This window comes from Dermacentor variabilis, chromosome 11 (assembly GCF_050947875.1).
Source record: "Dermacentor variabilis isolate Ectoservices chromosome 11, ASM5094787v1, whole genome shotgun sequence".
In the NCBI taxonomy this organism is placed as follows: domain Eukaryota; kingdom Metazoa; phylum Arthropoda; class Arachnida; order Ixodida; family Ixodidae; genus Dermacentor; species Dermacentor variabilis.
This window is the reverse complement of record NC_134578.1, coordinates 100,454,200-100,480,045: the sequence shown is the minus strand read 5'-3', so window position 1 is coordinate 100,480,045 and position 25,846 is coordinate 100,454,200. Positions and strand designations below refer to the sequence as shown.

Sequence of the window (25,846 nt, the reverse complement as noted above, 5' to 3'; positions counted from 1 at the left end):
TTAAGTGATATTCAAATGAAAACTGGAACTTTGGTAATCTGAACATGTCCCGTGCGTGATATCGCCGTAGTGACAGAACACGTTTTAACAGTCACTAAGAAACAGGCTGAAGCATTATATTACCGAAAATTAACCAGTATTGAGCGAAGTCAATACCAACTTTCATGTTCTAAACTTTCCAGCGCAATGTTATTTTAATAAGCAGAACTTCAAGAAGATTGCAGCTAGTTGCATAAATGTTCTCTGAAAACGTATTGCTTGTTCACTTGGACTACTCAATATGAACGGCAATGTTTCCAATGGGAGAATCGAGTGTCGACTACGAGAATGTGCTATATTTGGACATTGTACTGTGAGTAGTCATTTAAAAAAAGCCACAGAAAGAAGTGAACTGCTTGGGAAAGGCATGAACCATGGGCCCAATTCACAAAGCTTTTCTATTGCAACTGAGATTTACCATTTACCAGCTGTCGTTGTTAATTATATGTCTGGCACCAGGATTTGCTTTTTTTGCGCATACGAATAATTTTACCTAATAGCTCTTTGTGAATGCGGGCCCAGGTTAAGTTTTACTCTGCCTCAGCTTTACTTATTTCGATCTGTATACTTGGAAAAAATGTAATTATAGCCACTATGCTTGCACGAGTAAAGTTCGTAGGCTATCAGAAGCGCGTCCGCTGCTCCCAAGATGCTATATTTTAAAGATACTAGAGGGGCTGCGCAATATCTCTAATTTTGATGTCACAGTGAGCACGCGTGTACAAAACCACATATATGAATATAGAGATCAACCTCTTTCTTTCTAAGTGCACCCGCTTTTTTTCATTGCCGGTGCTAGATATTGACACGTGTACTTATCTTTATCGGGCGACCATATTTCGCCGCACAACAAATGTTATCGCACAGCGCGGGACGCGCCTGCATGTATCCGAAGTTTCTGGAAAGTTATCGATGCTTCTATTCGCTGTCTGTTGTCGCCGAACTTTATGTTATCTGATTTGGTCGCGTGACGCGAATGCTGTAGAACTTTGTGGAAGGAACGCGGGTCACAACGATTAGTCTGGAACATTCGACGCTTGATGTATAAAAGCCGACGCGCTCGACCCGCAGATCGGATTTTCGACGATCGCCGACCGTGTTCGCCGCTACCGTTGTGCTATCAGTCTAGCCTGTTTTGTGGGCACTGGTTCTCCCATAAAAGTTATTTTTTGTCGTTCACAGCATTGCTACTGTGTTATTCACCACCACCTGACATCATGACGTCACCACCGTCACCACTACGTGACGTCACCACCACGTGACAATATTAAGCAGCGTCTCCTGTCAGCCTACAAAGCCACACCTATACGCATGTTTCCTTGCACTTTTGTAGGATATCATTTATATAACTAATATTTATCAGACAGGATGCTGCAGGACATTATAGTAGCACCTGTTTAAGAGTGTTTTTTGTTAAGTACTTCACTGTAATTCTACAAGAAGCGGTTGCTCCGATAAGATTTTGTTATAAATATTTATAAACAGGGCATTCCACCCAAGGTGTTCGTAAGGTGGCACTGCGCTCTTTTGAATCGAAGATTTCCGTTTCAGTCAAGAACTCCATGCTTTAAGGCCCGAATGAAATCTTTTTGTCGCCAAGTCATTTCCGCTTAGTATACGTGGCAATCCAAGCAGGAAGAACTATTCTACAGCTCCGGCTCACACAGGTATGATCGCTGTTCTACGTGCAGTATGAAAAAGACGGTTTCTAGAATAATTCGAAAATCAATCAGCTAGTGTCCATTCATCTAGAATCATGCATATCTGATTTCCTGTGACTTCTCACCCCTCAGATGACCTATAATCACGCATTCAGAATAGTACAGAATAAAGCCATGATATTTCTTATACCTAGTAGACTTACCAGCAATGGCGACATCCCAATCGGCCTCGTTCGAGAGAAACTTAGGATCAATGATGGGATATACTGTAGGATCAGTGCTGTTAAGTTTAATGAAGCCGGTTGATTTTGGTCGTAGAAGAATAGGCACAATTTGGAAGACGTACTGGCCTCGTTTCTGCTTGTAGTAGCCATCCAACATCTGTAAGTTGTATTAGCAATATGAAACTCTCCAACAATTCGAGACAGTAAATTGTTGATTATGTCGATGTTATCAAAGTACTTTCATGATCTATGGGCAGCGGCCATTATATAGACAATTCTGAGTAAGGATCGTAGCCGCCATCATCTCAGGATGTTACGAGATCATTTGTATAAATTCCGTGCGCAGACAGTTTGATAGTCGACTTGTACTTCTGCGTAACCACGTTTGCTCAAATAAAGCAATGGTATCCATTTTTCTAGCAGGCAATGCTGATGCAAAAGTGCCAGTTCTTAAATAACTCACATTACCCTTCACTGTGGTAGCACTATATAAGTGCCAGATGACCTCTCACCTTATAACTTTCGGCCAAGAACGTGATGCTTTAGTACACGGCGTAAACGTCTCTGTATGAATCTTTGATGCATTAGAGCCAGATTAACCTTTCATATCTCACTGCGCGTCTACCTGGAGGCACACTTATGGTATTGATCACGAGATGTTTGATTGACTCAAAAATCACTCGCTGTGTCTCGTTACGCTCGGGTCATTTCTCTGCCTTTATGTCCCCCTGCATCAAACTTAGCATACTACTATTGTATCAATTCAATTTTTATGAAAGTGTCACCGATAACCTTTACATTCTCTCGCCGAGAGATATTTATTAATGGAATAGTCTTAGAATATCTCAAGTATAAATGCAGCAAAATACTCTCAGGGAATCTAAGCCCCGCTCTTCCAAAATTAAGCATTAGTAATAGAAAGTTTACTACCACTTCGCTTACATACATAATTTCCATAGAAATTAAATTATGGCAGGCGCCCCATATCTGTAAAGGCTGCTCTAAAAAGCAACCAATTTAAATGCCGGCTTACACTGTTTATTTTTATAAAGGAAGAAGCTCGCAGCCAACATATCGAGCCATTCGTCGAAAGTGAATTTCTATTCCAGAATAAGGGTTCTCTTGTTCAATTTTCTGCACATTGTAGCTGACATACGCAAAGTGTAACTAGATTGTGTGTGGATGAAAATCTGGCGTAAGCATTTACATCGTTGCGGAGCAATGAGGCGTAGTGTGACTATGAACAATGACGACGGTTTGGCGAGGAGGGCGTGCGACCGGGTCAGCCATATCCGTAGGCACCAAACCAAGTCGAGCGGCCGGTTCGGGCAGCCATCTTGCGTACGCAGTGTTGATACAACCTTTATGTAACTTCTACATACAATTGCGCTTCACTTATTCTGCCCCGTGGCATTTTAGAGGGGGTGCAAGGTATCGCCAAGAGACCCCGGAACTCCGCAGCGGTCGTCGCCTTGGTATTATCATCAAGATGGATAGAACGGGGTCTGCACCATTAACAACAGCCCGAACCGCTATCCTGACGCATCCTGAACATCCAGTCACTTTGTCTGGCACCGATGACATCGACATGGAAGATTAGGTTGCTATGTAAGAGCCAGTGAGTGCCCACAACTGATGGGATGCAACCATAATGTTGGCCAAGCTGATGTTCTACTTGCAAGGCAAGGCGAGGGTGTGGTTTCACAACCACGAAGAAGAGTTTACGGACTGGAAAACATCTAAAGAGAAGCTGAAGGACTTTTTCAGCCGTCAATTCGGGTGGAAGAACACAGCTTAAAGGACCTAGCGACTCATGGGCAAATGTCCGCGGAATCATATGTCGCTTACATTCAGGAAGTGCTTGCACTGTCCCGAAAGGCTGACAATGACAGGTGCGAGTCGGACAAGGTCGGGGATGTTTTGAAGGACATCGCGGACACTTATTTCAAACTGATAGTGTGTAAGAATTCTGCGACAGACTGAAATGTTATCAAGAACTGCCAGCACTCTGAGCAGGCAAACCAGCATTGCAACGTAGTTCGCCCGCATGCCTAACACAGTTAAGACTACCTCATGCGAATACAGCAGAATGCAGCGACCATTACTTCAGAGGACGTGACACTAACTGTGCGCCGCGAAATTGAAGCAATGCCACCTGCAATGCTTTGTGCACGTGTCAGTGATCCGAAAACCTCGGAGTTCCTTCCGTGAGCCGTATTGCAACTTCACAACTCTCTGATGAACCGTATCCTTCGGCACGCTTTCGATAACCTCCCGAAGGATAAGCTCCATCAGACAGTGGGGAACTGAAGATGATCGACCATTCAGCATTGTCTGCCGTGAAATTGCTCATATTGCCCGCCATTTCTTCAAGCGTACCATTTCTTCACTTTCACAACCAACCTGTCGTTGTTACCACTCCGGACTGAGTCCACGCCGTTCCAGTTTCCATTTTACCAATAACCGCTGAACGCCAACCCTACTGTTACATGGAACAGCTCCTCGTCATTATTCCACCATCACCCGTCCCAATCGCAACCAGCTTCTCGGCCGTTGTCCCTAGTGTCTCAAGCTCGTCATCCGCCTTCGAAAATGAACCTCCGAGGCACTTCCCCGGAAATTTAACTGCTGCAGTTCCCGGAGGTGGCGCTGCACTAACCACTCGGCCTAAAAATCATCTGCTCCCTGTACCGACCAGACAAAATTTCACTTACCCTATAGTCGACAGCGTAGACATTTCGTCGTTGATTGACACTAGTGCGAAATTATCTGTAATTACTGCCGAATTGCATCGCTGCCTGAACAATGCCTTCACACCTGCCGCGTGAAGAGCACTCCGCGTCACCGATGGAGGAATGCCCACCCTGCACGGAATGTGCACAGGTCGCATCAGCTTCGCAGGGCACCTTACCAGTGAATTGTTTACAATTTTAGAACAGTTTCCTCACGTTATAATCCTAGAATCAGACTTGTTATCATCTCATTCCGGCCTCACGCACCATTATTGCTCAGTGGCTATCGTGTTAGGCTGCTGAATACGAGGTCGTGGGATCGAATCTCGGGCGCGACAGCCGCATTTAGATGGGGGCGAAATGCGAAAACACCAGTTTACTTTGATTTAGGTGCACGTTGTTGCGACTCGGGGTCCGAAGATGTGGGATCCTCTATACCGGCGGATGGGTAAGGGAACGTGACGCTGGGTCCGATATTCAGGACGTTGGAAAAACACGTATATATTTACACAGATGCAAGGAAATTGAAAGAAATGCGAAGAAATACAAAGAAATGGAGAAAACTTGGTAAAGTGGTAGTCCCGCCGTCCGTAGCTCCTTTTTTGCTGTGTGTGATCGTTGTTTATTCACTTCCCCCAATCTGGTGCCAGGGGGTCGATGACACCTGGTCCCGCCGATTCGGTGTCAGGAGGCCGCTGACATCAGGTCCAAGCAATCCGGGAGGTAGGTCGCCCTTTTCGCCGCCGCCAATCGTAATCTGATGGGTGGTGGCGGGGTCATACTGAGCGCATCTCTGGCTTGGACACGCCAGTTTGTGCTGCTGACAGGTGACAGCCGTATCATTCCTAATCGCTGAAGCCTCTCATGAACGAGGTATTCTCGCGCTGGTCATAATTAATCCGTGTCGAGAAACATCCCGACGAGGCCATCGGCCCGTTCCCCACAATCGTGCCAACCGTGACCGAAGGAGGTCGCGGGGTGTATGGCCGATCACAACAACGTTAAAGATCCCCTGGTGGTCGAAATTTCCGGAGCCCTCTCCTACAGCGTGCCTCATAATCAGAAAGTGGTTTTGGCACGTAAAACACTATAGTTTTTCATTCCGTCCTCTTTGAGTGTGCATACGGCGGTGACTGCCCCAGAGCTGCGACATTCCACCACAGACACTACAGCACTTAAGTTCCCTTGATGACATCCTCCTGTCACCGCAGGACACGAAGTGCGTTGCTGTGAATACATTTTATTCTGTTCCGGACGGCGTCCATGTGATGTGTCTCAGTGCTGATGTAATGCTTGCAAGGAACATCGCCCTTCCGTACACCCTATTCACTATTGCAGACAATTGAACCACGTTGCCTCTCCTCAACTTTAACTACTTCGCTCAGGTTATCCAGAGAGGCATGTCGCTGGTTGATCCCTTCCCTTCCAACGATTGCAAGATATTCGTTTTAAACGCGAACGTTCCACCATTGCCCGCAGGCAATTTCGATCAGTCTAATCCTGCACCACATGAACTAAGGAAGATTATCGCACCTGACCATCTTCTTACGCAGGCTGCAGTCATACATCGTGTCTTGAAGGCTGATCGCGCCATTTATGACCAGATGTCAGTGGCCACTCATGGTGTATATACATGCGACGCCAATCCCCTATGCCGACATCAGTACCGCCTTTCGCACGCATGTCGAACGTCAAGTTATACAGCTTCAGGAAGACAAAACTCTCACTAATGACGTCTTCGAATATTCGTTTAGTCCGTGGGAATGCCCATTTTTCTTGTTAAGAAGAAGGGCAGCTGATGCTATTGTGTTGGTTACCGCCCTCTGAATAAGATCGCGCGCAATGACGTCTAGCCGTTGCCATGTATTGATGGCGCCTTGCCTGCCTGCATAGAACCAAGAACTTCTCGTCCATAGACCTTCGTTCTGGCTTATTGGCAGATGTCTGTAGATGACATGGGCCGCGAAAAGACTGCTTTCCTAACACCCGACGGACTTCATCAATTAGAAGTTATGCCGTTCGGCCTTTATAACGCCCCGGCAGCCTCAGAACGAATGATGGGCTCTCTACATCGCATCTATAAATGGCCCACTTGTGTGTGGTTCATAGACGATATGACACTTTTTTCGCCCACATTTACGAGTCACCTTAGGCGCCTGTCGGACTTTGTAGATTTTTTCCGACGTATTGTTTTTCAGCCGCCATTTGGGAGTCACCTTAGGCGCCCTTTAAATCTTCGTTGCTGTTCAGCCGTGCGTAATCTTTCCACCGCATATCATCCATCGTGCAATTGGCTAAGTGAGCGTCTCAACCGGACATTAATGGAGATGCTATCCATATACGTTCCTCCGGAGCATAGTGACTGTGACTACACGTTACTATACATAACATTGGCACATAATTCGCCTCGCCAGGACACCGTGGGCTTTTCTCGATTTTATCTCCTGTTGAGCCGCCACGCAAATTCCAAACCCGTCAAAAAATTTACCGGAACCAAAATTACAACTGAGTATGCTGCAGCGTCTTCGCCCGGGCTCACGCAGCTCGCCAGGATGCCTGCTCACCGCTCACCGACTGACAGGTTGCACAGAAGACGAGGTACGAAAGCCATGACCAGGACGTTCGTTTCACACCTGGATCTCTAGTTATTCTATGGGCACCATGACGCCGCATCGAATTTGCAGGAAAACTCCAGCGGTACACAGTGCCTTAAAAAATCGTGGGCCAGCTCGGCGATGTCAGCTACGATGTATGGCCGCTGGACGGTCGTTGATCATTTCCCCTTGAGCCCAGTGATGTTATCCACGTCTCTAGGCTGAAACCTTACTTGAGCGTGACTTCACTCGCATAAGCACTAGGGCCGAGACGGCGTCTTTCCAACCTTCGCGAAATGCTACGGGGCGTTGGGGAATAGTGTGACTGCGAAGAATGACGGCGTTTCGGCGAGAAGAGCGCGGGGCCGGTTTGGGCAGCCATCTTGCGTACGCAGTGCTGTTGCAACTTGTATATAGCTTGTAAATACACTTACGCTGCACTAATTCTGCCCGGTTACAATTTTTGTATTAACCTTTACACATGCGTAAATTTATATTGAGTATTACCAACTCGGCTAATATCCATGTGTGTTACATAGCACGCAACCAAACTTCAGACCAACTTGGGGCATTGGGAACTGTTCAATGAACTTTCTGATGACAACCTTGCAACTGGCATCAGTGTGTGGTCAGTTAGGAGCCCAACTTGAATTTCTAGCCAGCTTATGGCACCGAATATGCGCGACAAGGTATGTGATGCTCTTCAATGGACTTTGACACCAACTTAGATAACTGACTATGTTACGGTGGGTATAGGCAGCTCTTTGACAAACCTCACTGGCGCCAACTTATGTCAGTGGGTATGTGCCACAGCTATTCGCCGCTCTTCGACGAACATCTCTGATGGATGGTGTTTTGCGTGCCAATGTGCCGATTAGTATGCGTAGGTCCACAATGGTGGAGCAGATTAATATATATGCGGTGCTGGCTAGAATGCCACATATATAAGGAGACGCAATTCTCCGATTGATTATCCACATACGTGCCAAGAGTGGGCTTGGTGGCGGCGGCGCTCGACGAGAGGTAAGCGCGAGGGAAGAGCCCAGCTTAACGCGCTCCTCGTAAATGACGCGCCTCTGCGGTAGCCGTACAGTGTATCATTGAATTACTTCCACGATACTTCCATTAACGTCTACACTGATCGTAAGATTATTCTAGGCGACCTTTCATTGCTTACCACTTGCGATATGCCAATTTGCCTGGCGATATACTCAGCCTCTGGTGTCGTCGGATTCAGCGTTGAAAGCAGAAACTGAATATCCGGGTATTCGGGATCCGCTTGTGGTGTGCTGAGAAACGCCACGCACTCGACCCCGAACGGACGGCTGAGCACACCTTTATTACGAAACAGAGGAGTGAACAACAATAGATAACAATGTTTTGCACAGTTTCTGAATTTCTTGTCGTTGTTACGTTAGAAATTTAAAAAAAGTAACACTACGACCATGAGAATAAACATAAGATACAAACTCACGCCAATATAGTAATACATTGCGTTTCTATCAACAGTCCATTTGTCCTGGCAGTGAAATACTTATGCATTAAGAAATTATGGAAAAAGAAACACAAGAAAGCGGTGCACAGCTGCATAAGGATAGCTAGTAAACCAGACCTCAGAAGCAACCGCTAAAGAAATGTTGCTTTCACAAACACATAAGTATCGCACGTAAGCACTGACACGGATCTTGCAGGCCGCAGAAATGCGGAGAGAACTATGTTTATTGAGGGAAATTCCGCTTACCTGTTCTTGTAAACGTGTACTGAGGTATGATGGAAGGGTCGTAGTAATCTATGATAATATCTTCTTTCGCGGTTGCTGCAACGCCGTTTACTGTTAAATGATCTTGTAAGTATTGGCCGACGGGAAGATCTGCAATAACGGGTATCTGAAAGAGAAGTGGCATTGCCACGTTTGCACACGCTATTCAACGCCTTGCATTCCAAGCGTTAACGTTCTCTTCACTGGTAATTCCTGCTACAGGCAGACTTTGTGTGGATAGCGCTTAACATTTTAGCCCTGTATATATCAGTCCTACAACTGCATAAAGTTTGCCCAAAAACTTGCGAACTGAAAAATCAATAGTGGCCGGAAAAGCAATCTCTCATGCTATAGCGGCCTTAACATGTGAGTCAAGCAAATTGTGATCCTCCTGGTTTTCTCGGTGCCTGGAATACTTAGTCATTCATATTGTTGCCATTTAACTCGTTATATTTCCTATCTAGCTTACACTCTTGTGAGGCCTATTTTTTCGTAAGTGTTCACGTAAAAAAGATAAAAAGAATGTGAAGAATTCTCTGCAAATTATGGCTAAATTATTATGGATAAATTGTACCTTGTACCCTTTGTACCTGCTTGCGATGAGGTAACTAACATTGCACGTAAAGAAGTTAGCAATATATTGTATTCTACTTTATATTTATATTTCGTATTTATAATGGTTGGCGTATGCGGTGACAACGTAGATTTTTATACAAAATGTATCCGTAGCAGCATCAGTGAAGCGGAAGTATTCTGTGCTAGGGAGGCTTTGAGCGACGTTGGTTTTAAGGCAATGACATGAACACGCATTTTCCATTGCACAAATTCCTGTCACAGTAACACTTTCTGACACGGACTTTGACGGAGTATCAAGCCTCACGATCATCTGAAGAAGCATGTCAGGCGTTTGGTTAAATTATGTTCCCCAGCTCTGCTTAGTTTTATGTAACATTAAACGTGCATTTCTTTTTCATAATAGACATACAATTAAATATAGCCAAAGTCCACTGTAGCATATCGTTTAAAAGTACTGACGTGCACTGAACAATGCCACTAGCGTAGATTCACAGTGAAGACTATTAGAAAAGCGGGGTAGAAAAGTCAGAAACGCCAGGTGGCAACATTCACTCAAAATGCAGATACTCTTTTCTTGTGGACGCTGTTGCGAATAACAAGTTTGCAGGTATGAAATTACTTTATTTCCTTTCATAATTAGTTAAAAAGCAATAACAGTGAGATTCAAAGGAGCACATCGGCGTTGGATAATATAGCATTCGTTTTTCATGAGTTTTATAGTATCAAGTTTCGCATGAATCCCGACCTTGTCCAAGAAATGAAGGAAGCATGTGCCTTTATAACTCCACTTTGTTTTCGTTGTGAAGAAAAATATTCTTGGGTAACAACGGGTATACCGTTGCGTGATCTCTGGCAGAAATAGCCCCTAGAATAGAAGGCACGGGCTCCAGCATGTCTAATTGCACATAGATGCTCATTTTATTATTATACTACAAAAATTCTTAAATTCACCTTCATACTATCCAACTGCATACATAGTAAAGAGACAGAGAGAGAGAACAGAAAAAGAAATTGCCAACGTTTCCCCTACTGGAAACTGGGGGTAAGCAAAGCTTGTCGTACGTGCACCCGACTATCGTCAGAGTTAAGTAAACCACAAGTAAGAGTGCCGGATTGCTTCGACCTCCTGCTCCCTCAGCTCGGCATCTTCTCGTTGCTGCTGTCGGAGTGCCTGGGATCGGGAGGCACTAACGGCTGGGTCTGCGCGCCGAGACAAGCCCTTTCACGGGAAAGTTTTCGCTGCCGCTCGTCGAAGGCTTCCTGCTCCTCGAGGGAACGCACAACGCGTGGGCTTCCCAACCGTTCTCCGAGAATAAAATGAACGGAAGTGAATCCGGCGTATCGCGCGTCAAACCATTTCCTGCCATTTCCATCTCAGGCGGAAGCAAAATGACTCGCATTGGTTGCTTGCATGGCGTAAGCGTAAGTCTGCAGCTGGAATCCTTGCTATTGATTCACACTATGGCCTCAGCGCAGCTGCTTCCTTATCGAACCGCCCTTTCCCGCAGCTCTACTGCTCTGGGAGCAACTATGTTGTTGTTGTTTTTTTTTTGTAGCTAGACCGCCAGCTAAATTTGTGAGCCAATACAAGCTCCGCTTGAAAAGACAGCGAGGCTAACCAGACGTTCGTTCCTTTTGCTGGTCTGCGCTGGGTGATCGGGATACAAGGAGGAAAATAGAGAAAGAACAGTAGTTTGCGTATCAGAACTGCTCGCACCTTTAAAATAACTTATTTTACTTTGAACCTCATTTGCTTTGTCGCCTTGACTGAGATGCAGCAGCCATTTTCCCCATATGACTTCTACCTCGTAGCAAGTTCATCAAAATAAGATCAGTCACCACGTGAATTGTCTGCTCACCCCTAGTGATTGGAGATCAGCCTTCGGTCCTATGCCGGAAAGCAACAGGATGTGCGCCGAGCCTATTGCGCCGGCTGCCAGGATGACTTCGCGTCGTGCTCTTACCGTCTGTGACCACAAGTACCGAGTGTATCGCACTCCAACAGCCGTGGTTCCCTGAAAGATCACCTAAAAAATTATAAATCATTAGGCAGCCAAAAAGTTATCATCATAATTGGGATCTGCCTTCATTGTCTTTCGAAGTGTACAGTTACGCCTCACTTACTGAAGTGAGCACTTGCACTATAAATTAAAACGCAACACATGGGGTGCAAAACACATAGTTTAAGAAATGCTTGTTACAATGCCGAGTGAGTAAAAGGCAGACACTGACAGTCAATTAGAATTGAGGTTGTTTATTGTATGCTCTAATACCGCGGTTAGTTCCCTGCCGTTCAGTCAAAACATGTCTGCAGTAGTGTCATGCGCCCAGCATGGCCGAGTGACAAATTTTTATGACTTTCGACAATGAAAGGCCACTTGCTTTGTTATGAAAAGTCACTTGGTATCTCAAGTCTGAGAAAGGTGCCACCAAAAGTTGGAAAAATAATTTTAATTGTTAAAAAATTGAGTCCGTGTACTTTCATACGGCAATGTCTTCGAAAATGTTTTTTTAATGACGACAAAAGTAAATATGTTTTCTTCTCCTGGAAACGGTGGCGGTTAACCCTTTGTGTTTATTAAGTTCACTTTACAGGACCACAGCTCTCAAGGATGCTAAATCTTCTATCCTGCCATGTGAAAATTATTGCCAAGCACACGTACTTTTGTCACACGCGAGAACAATCCCACGTCGAGGTTTGACCGGGCGCGTATATTAGGAGGGATGAAAGACTTGCTTGAACTCCATCGCTCGCCATTCCTGATGTTGTTTTGCACACGGGAAAAGTCTGTGAAAAACCAGTAATAAAGATTTTGAATGTTGATGCAGGGCGTCCAAGAATTAGACAGGCGTTACAGAGAAAGCATTTGACGCGGGGTCTATCCGTCACATGTTGCTTGTTCCAACCATGACTGTTTATTCAGGGTTCCGAGGAAGAACACCAGCGAGAAGTGGCTTGGATACCGGAGCAGGAGAAGAGCAGTAAAAAGAAGGACTACAGTTAAATGAAGGAACCATTTTGTTAGTCCCTTCTGAAACGTCTTTGCTGTACGATGCTGAAAGCAAGGTAATGGACCTACGACTGTTCTATTCTTTATTGTCTCCCTCCGTGTAGTGGTTATTAGCACTCTGTCAGATTTTTTGCAAACTTGAATTCGTCAATCATTGCGTATAACGGACCATAAGCTTTTTAAATACAATACTTCAACCAACCACCAAACATGCAGTGAATCTTTTGATCCTTGAGACCTCCTAATAGTCTGTGCGCATGCTCCACTGCTACCGTGACAGCGCGGAAACGGTGGTGCCAGTGGCGGAAACACGAGCGTATAGACTGTGCACGTGGTAAAAGCATGAAACCAGGTCTGCTAACGTACGTACTTATCACACTTTGAGAAAATTGCAGCGACTCAGGAATGGCGCGCAGAGACGTCGCTCAATATTGCATGATTTTCGATTTTAAGGTGCACAAATATGGTTTGAAATAAACTTTAAATCAGGATGGGGTTTAGCGTTGAAAATTAGCAGATAACTTCTGTAGCGTATTCACTTGATCTAGCTCCCGAATCAACTGAAGCATATAGCATTCTTGCGCGTACAATGGTAACAGGTATTCTATCTTTCTTTTGGATGGCAGCTGAAAGGCGACGTCTAGGTCACGCACAATGTAAATGGCACTCAATCGAACAAAATGTAACTCACAGTGCTGGTTCCCACTGTTGTAGTCGCCTTGATCATACCCAAGTTCTTGCCCAGCTTCTAAAAATGCATCACTAGCCACTGTACGCGACGTAGGAAACGTGACGGGGACTTCTCCACTTGATCCACGATATGCTGCAAAATCAGAAGGGAGCCGAATCTCAAGATGTTGCAGAGGCATTTGGAAATGCCTGCATGTAAGGGATTTTTTAGTGTAGAATTTACCTCACTGCTTTGTCATTTCCTCACGCGACTGCATATCAAATTAAGTCATGTGTCATTTTATAATGTGGCGTCTTAACGATTTGGCAGGCATTCATTTGCTTTTGTACCAGGCTCCTCAGCAAGTGTTTCCTATGTTGTTGGAAGAGGGATTTTCCCCCTGTATTATTATTTTTATTAGATGGAAGCGCCATAGAATCAAATGAAACGTCTATTGAATCGATCAATATTGTTTTTCATCAGTCCTGCAATCCCCAGTGGGGATTTTATCAGGGTAGGATACACTACATATATAAAGAACACTATACCATAGGCAACGAGCACAATACAAATAAGGTCCATGGAGATAGAACATAACAGCGGCACAGCAAGACAACAATTTTTACAGTGAAGCTGTTTACCTCTACCAGCCGGCGATTCTTTCGTGGTGGTCTGCCGGAGTCGCATCTACGCAAGAAAAGAAGCGTGCCTGACCGCGTGCACGCTTAAGTCTGAACCGGTAAACTGCAACGATCTGTGTGCCGTGAAAACCCGCGATGGAATCGTCATGTACATTTCGCCGGGCCCCTGCAAGGCCGACGCAGAGCTGCTCATGCGAACGCACTTGGCGGTGTTGGCGAGTGATAACACTACGCCTTTCGCCATCGTGGGGGAGTCTAACGTCGACATTTCGAAACAGGAAAATAAGTTGTTCTTAGACTTTGTCTTCGAAGAGTTTGTGCTAAAGTGTTACACAGAAAAGAAATTACCAACCACCATCCATGACTCGTGTGTCGACCTATCATTGGCGAGGAGCGTGGCAACTCTCAAAACCTAAAACCTCAGTGTATACCACAGCGATCATAAAGCCGTTGTGAATGCCATTGTGCAATAAATGGTTATACACTGCATATTGCGGCGTGCTCATTTCATTCGTTCGACTAGAATAGGTTAAGTGGTTGGTAACAGCTTCGCTGGCAATGCAACTTCACAGAGTGGATTGGGCCTTCGAATATGTTTACTTAATACGCCAAACAAACGCCAAAAGTAATGATTTTAAATCTGGGTCATTGGTTAGATGATTCCGATCAACTACTGTTCGTGGAAAGAAGGAATACTTCAAACAATTACCACGTGTACTAAATGGGGCCATTTTTCGACTGTATCTTTGGCAAGTAGCATAACCAGATGAAAAAATATTTATTCTCTTGAGATCTGTCTTATACTGACTGTTAATACGTTGAAGGAGGAATTGTAGCCCTGATACATGGTTTCTTTTCGTTAATGGCGGCAGGTTGACTGAAGTGCGTCCGACTCTGTTATAAATGAAACGAACTGCTTTTTTTACACCATTTCACAATCAGAATCGGTTTTACTGTGATAATTAGAAAGATTACAAGATGTTAATACACAAAAAGACGTCCTGAAGTGAAAGAATTCTAATTTGTTAATGCCAGTTTTAGTAAAAGGGTCCCAAAATGCACATGCATAGGCTAGCATCGGCAGAATTACAGCTTTATATGCGAGTAGGCCTAAGCTGAGGTAGAGCTAAAATTGTTGAACTAGACTTCAAATTTGAAACGTCCCGTAATACCAGAGTTATTAGCGAGGCACGTTGTAGCGGATGGCTCCTGTTCAATTTTGATCACGTGGGTTTAGTAAGGATCAGTCAATGCATCATGGACGAGGAACCCGACTTATCTTTTTTGATGTTCGTTCAAGATATGCTTTCCGGTGAAAAGTCGAAAAACAGAAAGGACCCCGTTGAAATGTACCCCTCGACAATGGCGCCTCCAACAGATGACATAATCGAAACAGCACATGCGCCGAAGCACAGAACCCTGATTTAATGTTGCTGGGTTATTTAATAACCGTTGTACAGCACAAAGCGCGTTTATTACTATAGTGTTGAGGAGCAACTGAATGAAGCTCTATGCCGAATCGATTCGCAGGAACTTCAGGCAATAAAACGCTCAGAATAAGTTCTATGTGCTAACAAATTCTCGCAAAAAAAAAGATCGTATGTTTTTTTTTCTTTATCCAACGTCTAATGCGCAAAAATTGTTTGGTATACAGGCATGCAACACGGTGCTATTATTTGTACCCACGTTATGCACTTTATAACAGTTATATTAATTCCATACTAGGGTATGCTAGTAATTGCTCTTGAACAGCTTTATGCAACCTGTCTAGAATGAGGTGCTGCAAAAGATTAAAGCACGAACTAATGATTGTGCGCCCAACAAAACTTTTATTAATGGAGAAGTGGGTTCTTAGGCATCTTTTTTATTATTCGGTTATGTACGCCATTTTCGATGCTGAGTGCTTTGTATCGCTTGTGTTTTTTTCTCATAAATCGTTTCGATAGCATGACATAAAATCCTAATAGCACGTGAATGAAATCTGGCCACAGTCAATCTGGCTAATTTTTGGGGGAAGGAGACAATTCGTCCCACTGCAAAATAAATGAGCTATGTACCAATTTACTTTTCTTTCTCCAGCAGGCGGAAAGCGCAATGTACATTGAATTAGAACTGCGCGCACCTGTATTTGAACAGTATACAAAATGCAGGGCATAAAATAAAGGTTGGAGAGGTTTCATTACAGATGTCACAAAATCTCCCTCAAGTACCGCTTCATCTAGGATCTAGCACAATGGGACTACTGGAGCTCGCTGGGACTGCGCAGTGAGTGCGCTGTTTTCCTAAAACATTATCAAATAAATGAAGGACGCAATTGACAAAGCAGGTGCCCTGTAATGACAAATGGTGCTGAACAGCGTAGCAGCAAGTCCTATTTTTGAAATCTCTTGCTTCAACTCTTCCCTTAACATTACATTGAGCATAAGTCACAGGTAACCCATGAGGTCCGAGTAGACGTTAACTCTCCCAACACCCTTTGGGACTTTCTGCGTTGCCTACAGAGCAGTCTATAAGCGAACCTGTTTTCATATTTATTTATTTATTTATTTATTTATTTATTTATTTATTTATTTATTTATTTATTTATATTTGCCGTCTAGAGTTGAGTTTTACCGAGTGTGCAAAAGTGTTCACCGATCCTGTTGCATCCTGAGACACTAATTTCAATGCCACGTGTAGCAGCGAGCTCGAGGATGATGTCGCATTATGGGATTTTATTTTATAGAATCACCACCCGAATATCAACAGGGGCACTTTTCAGCTGTACGGCACTGAGCTGTAGTTTCTGCCTTTTGAAGTCTGATGGAATCCTTCTGGCAATTGAAATGTTGTAAATGTGTTGACAGTATTACACCTCTTAATTTGCCTGCTGAACGTTCATACAATGTCTTTTTATGCCTAATTACATAAAATGCTACGTTTACACAGATACTTGTCGTATCTACAAGTAATAGGCAATTTCGATGTCAATGTCTTTTTGTAGGTCAAGTTTATTATGAGCTAAACAATAAAAATTTTTGATGGCCTGTAGAAAATTCAACTGAAAGCACTTTTCTGTAGTTCAGGCTATTTTATATTTTCATTCTTGTGCTATCATCACAACATTGTAAGTATTTCCAGTATATTGAAGTCATGTTTGTATATTGCAAATTATAACATTTTATAGCCCAGGACATGTGTTCTTAGTATCTTCATCCTTAAAAAGCACGTTTCTCCATGTTTCAGTTTATATATCGTGTTACTATAGTGCTGCATTCAGTGAAAACCGTTTACTAAAGGCTTCAGTAAAAGTGAATTTTTTCGATGCGAAACATAAACACTCTTCTGAAGAACACACCGAAGTGGGAATTTAAACGATTGGCTACGTAATTACCCTAATTTAACAGGCAACAATAAATGCTAGACAACTCAACTCGAGATCATATTTTTTTAATATGTCGTAACTTTGTGTTTGACTGTTAGTGCAAACACTGTATACAAAAGGCGTTGCACCTACAAATCCTATAGAGAATGTAATGCAGACAATGATTATCACTGCTAAGAGAAATGCTGAAAAACAGTCTTGACCAATAGGGATAAAGGATAGCCAAGGAACTGGGTCACAGCCACCGGGCTTGCTCAATTGCTAGCCCGTTACGCGTGGCAGGCTGGGCTCGAGATTTCTAGTTGAACCTGCGCTGTTTTCTACATTTTATTACGCGTTTCATTAACGGAACTCCTGTGAGTGGTTTGTGTCTCTGCTGACACATCAGTTCTTGGATGTCTCGAACGAGTCTGGGCTACTATAACGCTCAGAAACCGAAAGTGTTCACACAATTTGTTATAACGAGCTTAACAGCAACATACCGGTATTGTATCCTAGGTATGACCGCTCAAGGTTCACAAAGTATGGAAGCACGTCATCGTAGGACCATCCCGTAGCGCCGTATGTGGAATTCCAGGTGTCGTAGTCTCGTTTGTCGCCTCGGGAGTAAATGATATAGTTGATGGAACTTGAGCCTCCCAAGGCTTTTCCTCGGGGAAACCGGTTGACCTGCATGTTTCAAAGATGACAGTTGAAATCAGGCACCATCAATGAATGCTTGATGAAGTCCAACTATACATATACATACAACGCCGCAAGTATCATCGATGAACAACCCGAAAGAAAGAGCATGTCGGGAATATGTGCTTAACGAAAAACGCTTACTTACCGAGGGACAATAACAAAAACATAAGAGAAGTGAGAGGGATCCCGCTTGAGTGCGGCATGAAAGGAACCAAAAGAGCCGGTAAATGTCTTTTTCTGGTAGGCACTAAATGGCCTTCTCTACGTCTCTGTGCTTGAGCTGACAAACATATCTAGGTATGCGTAAGGCTAGAAGTGCAGGTTGCGTTGATTCTATGTTGCTTTTTTGTGTATTTACTAACATGATTACCATCCTTTATTAGGTATCGCCATCGCAGATCGCTCTGAAGGTCAGGCCCACGCGGGCGCGCATTTTGGACACGCCGCAGATTGTCTTGAAGGAACGACGTCCGCTTGGCCGCGCCGTAAGAAGCAACCGCTGGAGAAGAAGGCTTTCTCCCTCCCTCGCATCACCCCCGTTCCTCGCGCGCGACAGGAGAGAGTTCGTTTTCGGCCCGCCTTCCTCACCCGCACATGCGGGATTCAGCCACCTTCTCGGCCTGGCCCTCTGACGCTTTCACTCGCGCGTACAGCATAGGACACGCGGCGACGATTTTATCACCCATGGACTTTATACGGAGCCTGGTGGCGACGGTGGCGGCAGAAATGTGCCCGCAGTGTCCATATAATTGGTGTCGCAATAAAAAAATGTATTCCTAAATTGAATAACCACCCAGAGCATGCGTCCTTTCCCTGCACAATATATTCGACTGCCTCATCACAGCAACATTGTGTCAATTATGTTAAGTACAGGCAACATCACTCAGTGTGGTGCTTTCGTCTGAACATATTTCCGTGTATGTAGTATGGCTGCACTGCGTAGAAAACTTCTTCGCAATTGTAAAACGGATAATGCTCGAGTGAGGTTTTACTTAATAACAATAGCCAGTCATAATATCTCGCACCTGTTTCTCACGTGATTCCTATATGATCGAACACTAGAGGTCAAGCATACTGCATCAGAAGTGCTGCGTATAAATATCACAAGTATCCGGGCTTATTTCTCTTTGTTGTGATCTCTTCTTAAGCCCTGTGCTGATACCATGCCTTCATTGCAAATCAATGCAATATGTATAACGGACTTACGTTGCCGTCGTAAAGATAGCTGGTGTTCTGCTGTGGCACACTCGTATAACTCCAGTCGAGCGATGTCCGCTGAAGCAATGGCGCGAAAAAGGGCACCTGGACAGCTTCATCTTCCAGGCCACCGGCTTCTAGGAGGAGGACCGTCTTGCTACGATCCGCGGACAGCCTATTAGCCAAAGCGCAGCCGGCTGAGCCTGCACCCACTGCACCAGTAGTCACGTACAAGTTTGGGCAAATGTTTCTTTTCAGCTTTACACTTTACCGAAAAAAAAATAACTGGGAACTCAAGCGTACACTACCGGGGTAGACGACTCCTAGTGAAACACTGCAATCCTGCAAATAGCAATGATACCACCTAGGACTCCTCATGTAGCTATTTTATTTTAGCGCTCCATGATGGATGAAACGCTTTTAGGGTCACGCCCACTTCAACAGTGCGTGCCGAGGGGTCACGAAAACCTCGAAAACTGCCTGCCTCAAGATCATGTGTACAGACAACCTTTACATAGTCACCCTGCCACATTTCTTTACGATAATATGCCTATGTCACCGCTAGCCTTCCGCGAATGTTGAAGATGTGTTTAGGCCACAGAGAGCCTGTTAGTCGCGTAAAACCACAAAAGCACGAAAACTCACCTCGTTAAAAGTACTTGCACCCCCTCAAGACGCTCTTATATGCCCAGCAATACAATCTTGTTTTTGGGATAGTCGAAGACCGATCTGCTCAAAAGGGAATTGATTTGTTTGCATTAAGTAAACATTTTGTTTGGCCGTATAGCGCTGTCCAGCCCTTCTGGCACGTATACGACATCGCTTTACCAATGTTTCTTTACGGAGCATCTGCATGTCCTATATTTTTAACGCCCTGTTGCACGCCACCGCAATCAAAGCTTCCTCGGTTACAATTGTAGAATAGCTGCCGTAATCTGAGCAAAGGAAAGCGGCCCAATCGTAGACACCGACATTTATCTCCTTGCCGCGTAATCTGCGTTACTGCGGTAGCTCGGCACAACCAAATTGCTATCCTTTTCTGCGCTCTCTTAGCCTTTACTGAGTCAATCCGATACGGAAGACACGTCGTGGCAGACAATGCTATTTGCTTTCAAGCCAAACAACAATCACCTTCTATCCGCAAGGCGAGGGTTTGAGTGGGCTGCTTACGGGTCAGGGGGTGGGCACCAATGTTTGCATCGATGGTTGCGCAAATTTAATGCGAAGAGATGGTAATAAAATCTGAATGGAATAGCGTATAAATATATCGGCCCTGGTTACTTTGTAGCAAATATTAAAGGTAGGAACTTTACTGTCTTGTTGTCGTTCTTATGCGATTTTGCTGCGTAAAGGCGATTAACAACTGCCCATTCAGAACTCCATGTTCTTTTTGGCTTTCGTAGCGCTAGACACGCTTCCCTAGAATACTTGCACAATACTATCAGCAAACCGGGAAAATAGTACACCGCCGAGCCCCCATAAGACGTTAACTGGGTTAAAAATTAGTTCTGACAAGTTTGCCCATCTCTCACGCCTACAACAACTGCGAAATACAGCACTAGTTATTAGTCTATTACAAAAAAAAACTAACATGCCTGAGTGACTCATGCAGCACAGTCAGAGCGTAAGCTGGAGGAGCGGCTCCATAGGGGCTATTGATGGTGGTGATGATGATTTAATTTATCACCTTCGGAACGGGCTGGTGACAAATAGTCACCTAGTCTGCTTGCGTTAACCAGGTACCACTACATGCAGCCCGCAACTGCTATATGCAACTGCTACATCTCGGGACAACTCCTGGAGTATAACGGAACCGCAATGCAAAGTTTGTAAGTATCGATGCTATGCGGCGTGTACCTCAAATGATATGATGCGATGGTAATTATGATGAAGTTGATTTAACGGCGTCTTCTCGGAAAACGGGATGATGAAAAGCAGCAACCTAGTCTGCTAGAAATAACCGGGTATGCCATACGTGTTTTCATTTCTCGTTTATACAACTACATAACTTTCTTTTTCTTCCTCGTGACTTCTCTATCTCTCTTGTACAGCTACCCTTGCACAAGTTTCATGGCGTGCCACCTGGTGCAAGAATACGCCACTGCAATGCAGAAGGCGCACGTATAGACACTAGTCAGCGCGGATCTCACATCGCAAGTGGCACGATACGATGATAATGATGATGATTTGTTGTCATCTCCTTTGAAATACGGCAGTGACAGAACACCCTAGCTAGCTTGATTTTATTACATACGCAATGTATATTTTCTAACATCCTTGTATTTCTTTTTTTCGTCAAAATTTCTTTAACTGCCTTATGCGGCTACTTGTGCCTCTGCTACGTGACGTTCTACCTGGTGTAAGGTTGTGCAGTTGCAATGCAAGATGTGCACGGACCGACGCTATGTGACGCGCACGTCATATTGCGCGTCCCCTCGCGCGCTAGTACGTTTATAGGATATTTTTCCGTCACATTCTAGTAAGCGCTCGAACTCTCCAAATTCGAAGCAATAAAGAATAGAAAAACTCTGGCGTGGCTCAGTGGTAGAGATTCCCACGCAGCGGGCCCAGATTCGATCCTGACGGGAACAGCTTTTTTTCCCTTCTAATTCCCGGTGTTAGTTCTACGAACATCGGCGGCTGCGGCAGCGGCAAACACCATCGTCACCAAAAAGGGCTGTTGGAATCAGCCCCCCCATAAGAGCTTACACCATAAAACAACTAAGGCCCAGAAAAAACTAAAGGCGAGTTGCAGTAACCAAAAAGAAGATGGACGAATCAGAGAGCATTAACCATAACAAGCGTAGACGCTTGAGCCTGTTTGTAATTCGTCGTTGACGAATCACGGTGATTAAACACGGGTAAAAGATAAGAAAACCAGCGCAGCACTGTATGTGTCCTTGGATCTTACCCCGTCTGTTGCACTGTGCTTGTGTTACGAGTATAATAATTTCCAATCGAAAGTCATTAAGATTTTCTCGGAGGGTAAACTGAAAAGCCATTGTGGTTTTCTTGGGAGGTGACATTTATTGGCTTTAACCAGAAATAAAGGTGTATCGTGGGGAGACATCTCGGTATACGCGGGTATTAACAAAATAAGGAAGCAGTTCACTGAATATAAACCAAGGATACTTCTGTCTTCACCAAGTTCTTCTGTAAGAGCAGCCATAAATGAATTAATCAATAGACTATTTGCTGCGTTTCTATGAGTGGCGAGTCATGCTTCTTCATCAGGCCCCACTTCACACCATTGATTGAGCAGGTAGTAGCTAGTGAACTTACCAATTATGTAGTCGTATTCGCTTCCTATTATTAATGTGTTGTAGACGCTCAATGTCGGCAGGTCGAAGAAAACAACAACTGTAACAACGTTTAGTAAACCCAACAAGATATTTGATGTGGCCATTCCTACAGATCCCACGGTCCCGGGAGCGAGAGAACTATGGTCGGTAAAAAAAGATGTATATACTATTTCAGTCGAGCGGAAAGGGAAGTGGAACCGGCAAGCAGAGAAACAAGAAACATTTTATTGACCCACGTGGAGGCGCAAAGTGCATTACTGGTCAGGATGTAATGTCACTGCAATGCAGAAATGGAGCGAAAAGGGCTCTGCGACAATAACCTACACCGTGCGTGATATATTTGTTATTGTTCGAAACTGAATTGACGCATTAATTCTCCCTTACTCAGAAACAATGAAAAGAGCCATAAATACATTGTTGCTTAAAACCATAAAGCTAACTTTTTTCGGATGACTGACTACCTTCCTGTTTTTACTTGCGGAAATGCTAGCAACATAAAAAGGCGGTAAGCTTGCTGACAATAGACACGAACTTCCAATACAGTTATAATTTTTTGGTGAGCAGTATGATGTACCCAGCAAAGATGATATTGAAAGATAGTGCATTCTTCAAGTAGGGGCATTTTTTTGCGATTGCATGGGAACAATTGTTCGGCTGTAATAACTTTTAGAGACGCTTCCATATCAGCTCGTGGTGTTTGCCCCTGGCAACACGCTAGAAATATTTAATTATGCTATTTCTCGATACATATTTCAATACCGACCTTTATTTTTTGATTATTACATCATCTTCGTACGTCAGCTTACGTCATGCTGTGAACTCGGCAGATTGAATTCAAAATCTTTCCACCATTTCATTATACATGAATCACACACTATATTCGGTTCTTTGAAGAATAGGTATCTTTAGTACATTACCGAGTATTTTAGAGCCATTTAACCTGATTTTCCTAGAGCACGCTATGGTTCGAGGGGTGCAATTTTTTATATTCCAGGTGAGCTATTTCTATCCGATAGGTCCCTAACTAAACCAGGTAAGTAAAATAATTGTTCATTAGCTTTTGCACGCCAAACGCACGCACTTAAGCAAAACTATGAGCTTTTGAAATACAGTAATGTGTCACTTATCAATAGTGTGCGTTCAATGACAGCTGGAAAATCCAAAAACTGTGGCGTGCATGTATAGCATAGGTGTACCAAAAAACCCTGAATTATTACTAAATACAGGAAGTTTCAGGAGGTATTCAGAGACCTGGATCGGGAAGAATTGGGGATAGAAGGTAATGGAGAATACCTTAGGAATTTGCGATTCGCTGATTATATTGCCTTGCTTAGTAACTCAGGGGACCAATTGCAATGCATGCTCACTGGCCTGGAGAGGCAAAGCAGAAGGTTGGGTCTAAAAGTTAATCTGCAGAAAACTAAAGTAATGTTTAATAGTCTCGGAAGAGAACACCAGTTTACGATAGCTAGCAAGGCACTGGAAGTGGTACGGGAATACATCTACTTAGGGCAGGTAGTGACCGCGGATCCGGATCATGAGACTGAAATAATCAGAAGAATAAGAATGGGCTGGGGTGCGTTTCGCAGGGATTCTGAGATCATGAACAGCAGGTTGCCATTATCGCTCAAGAGAAAAGTGTATAACAGCTGTGTCTTACCAGTACTGACGTACGGGGCAGAAACGTGGAGGCTTACGAAAAGGGTCCTACTTAAATTGAGGACGACGCAACGAACTATGGAAATAAGAATGATGAGTGTAACGTTAAGGGACAAGAAAATAGCAGATAGGGTGAGAAAACAAACGCGAGTTAATGACATCTTATTTGAAATCAAGAAAAAGGAATGGGCATAGGCAGGACATGCAATGAGGAGGGGAGATAACCGATGGTCATTAAGGGTTACGGACTGGATTCCAAGGGAAGGGAAGCGTAGCAAGGGTCGGCAGAAAGTTAGGTGGGCGGATGAGATCAAGAACTTTGCAGGGACGACATGGTCAGAATTAGTACGAGACGCGGGTAGTTGGAGAAGTATGGCAGAGGCATTTGCCCTGTAGTGGGCGTAACCCGGATGATGATGATGATGATGATGATGATGATGATGATGATGATGATGATGATGATTCAGCGAACACCTTCAAAAATCTTTAAGAGCTGCCTGTGGCAGATATCACAATGCTAGTTGTGTGCTGGTCTACACGAAGCGGCCGACAATACTTGCACGAAGCATTGCGATTCAAAATCGACTAATTAGGAAAAATACACTAATGAACTTTTTCACCAATTACATTATGGCGCATACTGCAATATACTACTTCTAGCCGTGGAGTTCGCAAGCCGGATCCACTTCGAACGAATTTGCAAGATGACAGCAATTTGTACATATAAATTTACGAACTTTGCGGAGAAATGCATTGGTGTTCCCCTTAATGTGTTAACAAAACGTCGTTTCATGCACTGAAGCACTCATGTCCACTGCTAGAATTTGTAAATTGCAATATGGGTCATAAGATAATTCGCCTAAAAGTTAATTACTGAATTCTTGTTAATTAGTTGATTTCGCACTCCTTTTCTTTTGTAAGTAGTGTCCGCCGCTTCGAGTAGACCAGCTCATAAAATATAATTGTCTTATCTGCCACATGCAACTCTTAAAATTTTTTAAAAAGTCCTTGCTGAAACACCCTGTATATGCATTGCAGACCATAAGCTAACTCACGGGCCACGACAGATATTGTAATAAGGGCCTGCAGGTTACGAGCACTCTAGGTTTCCTATCCTGTACACAACTACAGCACTCGAGCGGTTTGGCATTCTGCTGCCATGAAATACAACTGGCTATTTCGGTATTTCAACTCGCGACCTCGTGCTTAGCAGCACGTTGCCATGGCAACTGATCCAGTTCGGCATGTACCGCATAAGAACAACCGTAGGGATAGGTTCATCAGCAAAACTTCGTACGCTCGGGCGACGTAGGTGCCATTTGAAACACCTTAATATTTTATCTAGGACGTCTATCAGAAATGCGTTGCCGTATTTTGTGGACACTCTTTGGGCTCATGGCACGAGACACTGCTCGTTTTTCTTTGAGAAGGCTTGATAGTGTGGCGGTTCGTTTTAATGCGATAGCATTATAGGCTCTCATTACACATAACGCCTATTAGTTACACACTGACGTCATATTACCACATTACATTGCGCCTATTAGTTACACACTAACGTCATACTAACGACATATTAACACATTACACACTAACGACATATTAGTTGTGAATGCGAACGCGGGCCTTAGAGTTATGAACTCTTCGCGCGCAAGCGAGCACGCTGAGATGCTTGGTCAACGCCTCCGAGATAGCACAAGGCCGGTGCACTTCGATGCGTGACGTCATGCTAACTT

At 44.1% G+C, this 25,846-nt stretch overlaps 1 protein-coding gene across 1 annotated transcript in view; it reads right to left on the bottom strand.

The window, feature by feature from the left end:
* The window catches only part of LOC142563396 (4-pyridoxate dehydrogenase-like), a 54,501-nt gene that overhangs the window by 5,932 nt on the left and 22,723 nt on the right, over positions 1 to 25,846 (bottom strand). The window contains exons 2-9 of the mRNA XM_075673951.1: positions 19,162 to 19,364; positions 17,754 to 17,940; positions 13,288 to 13,419; positions 12,249 to 12,373; positions 11,445 to 11,612; positions 8,992 to 9,136; positions 8,428 to 8,585; positions 1,904 to 2,081 (exon numbers count right to left, since the gene is read on the bottom strand). Coding sequence (XP_075530066.1) covers positions 1,904 to 2,081; positions 8,428 to 8,585; positions 8,992 to 9,136; positions 11,445 to 11,612; positions 12,249 to 12,373; positions 13,288 to 13,419; positions 17,754 to 17,940; positions 19,162 to 19,364 — 1,296 coding nt within the window. The remainder of the gene's footprint in view (positions 1 to 1,903; positions 2,082 to 8,427; positions 8,586 to 8,991; positions 9,137 to 11,444; positions 11,613 to 12,248; positions 12,374 to 13,287; positions 13,420 to 17,753; positions 17,941 to 19,161; positions 19,365 to 25,846) is intronic.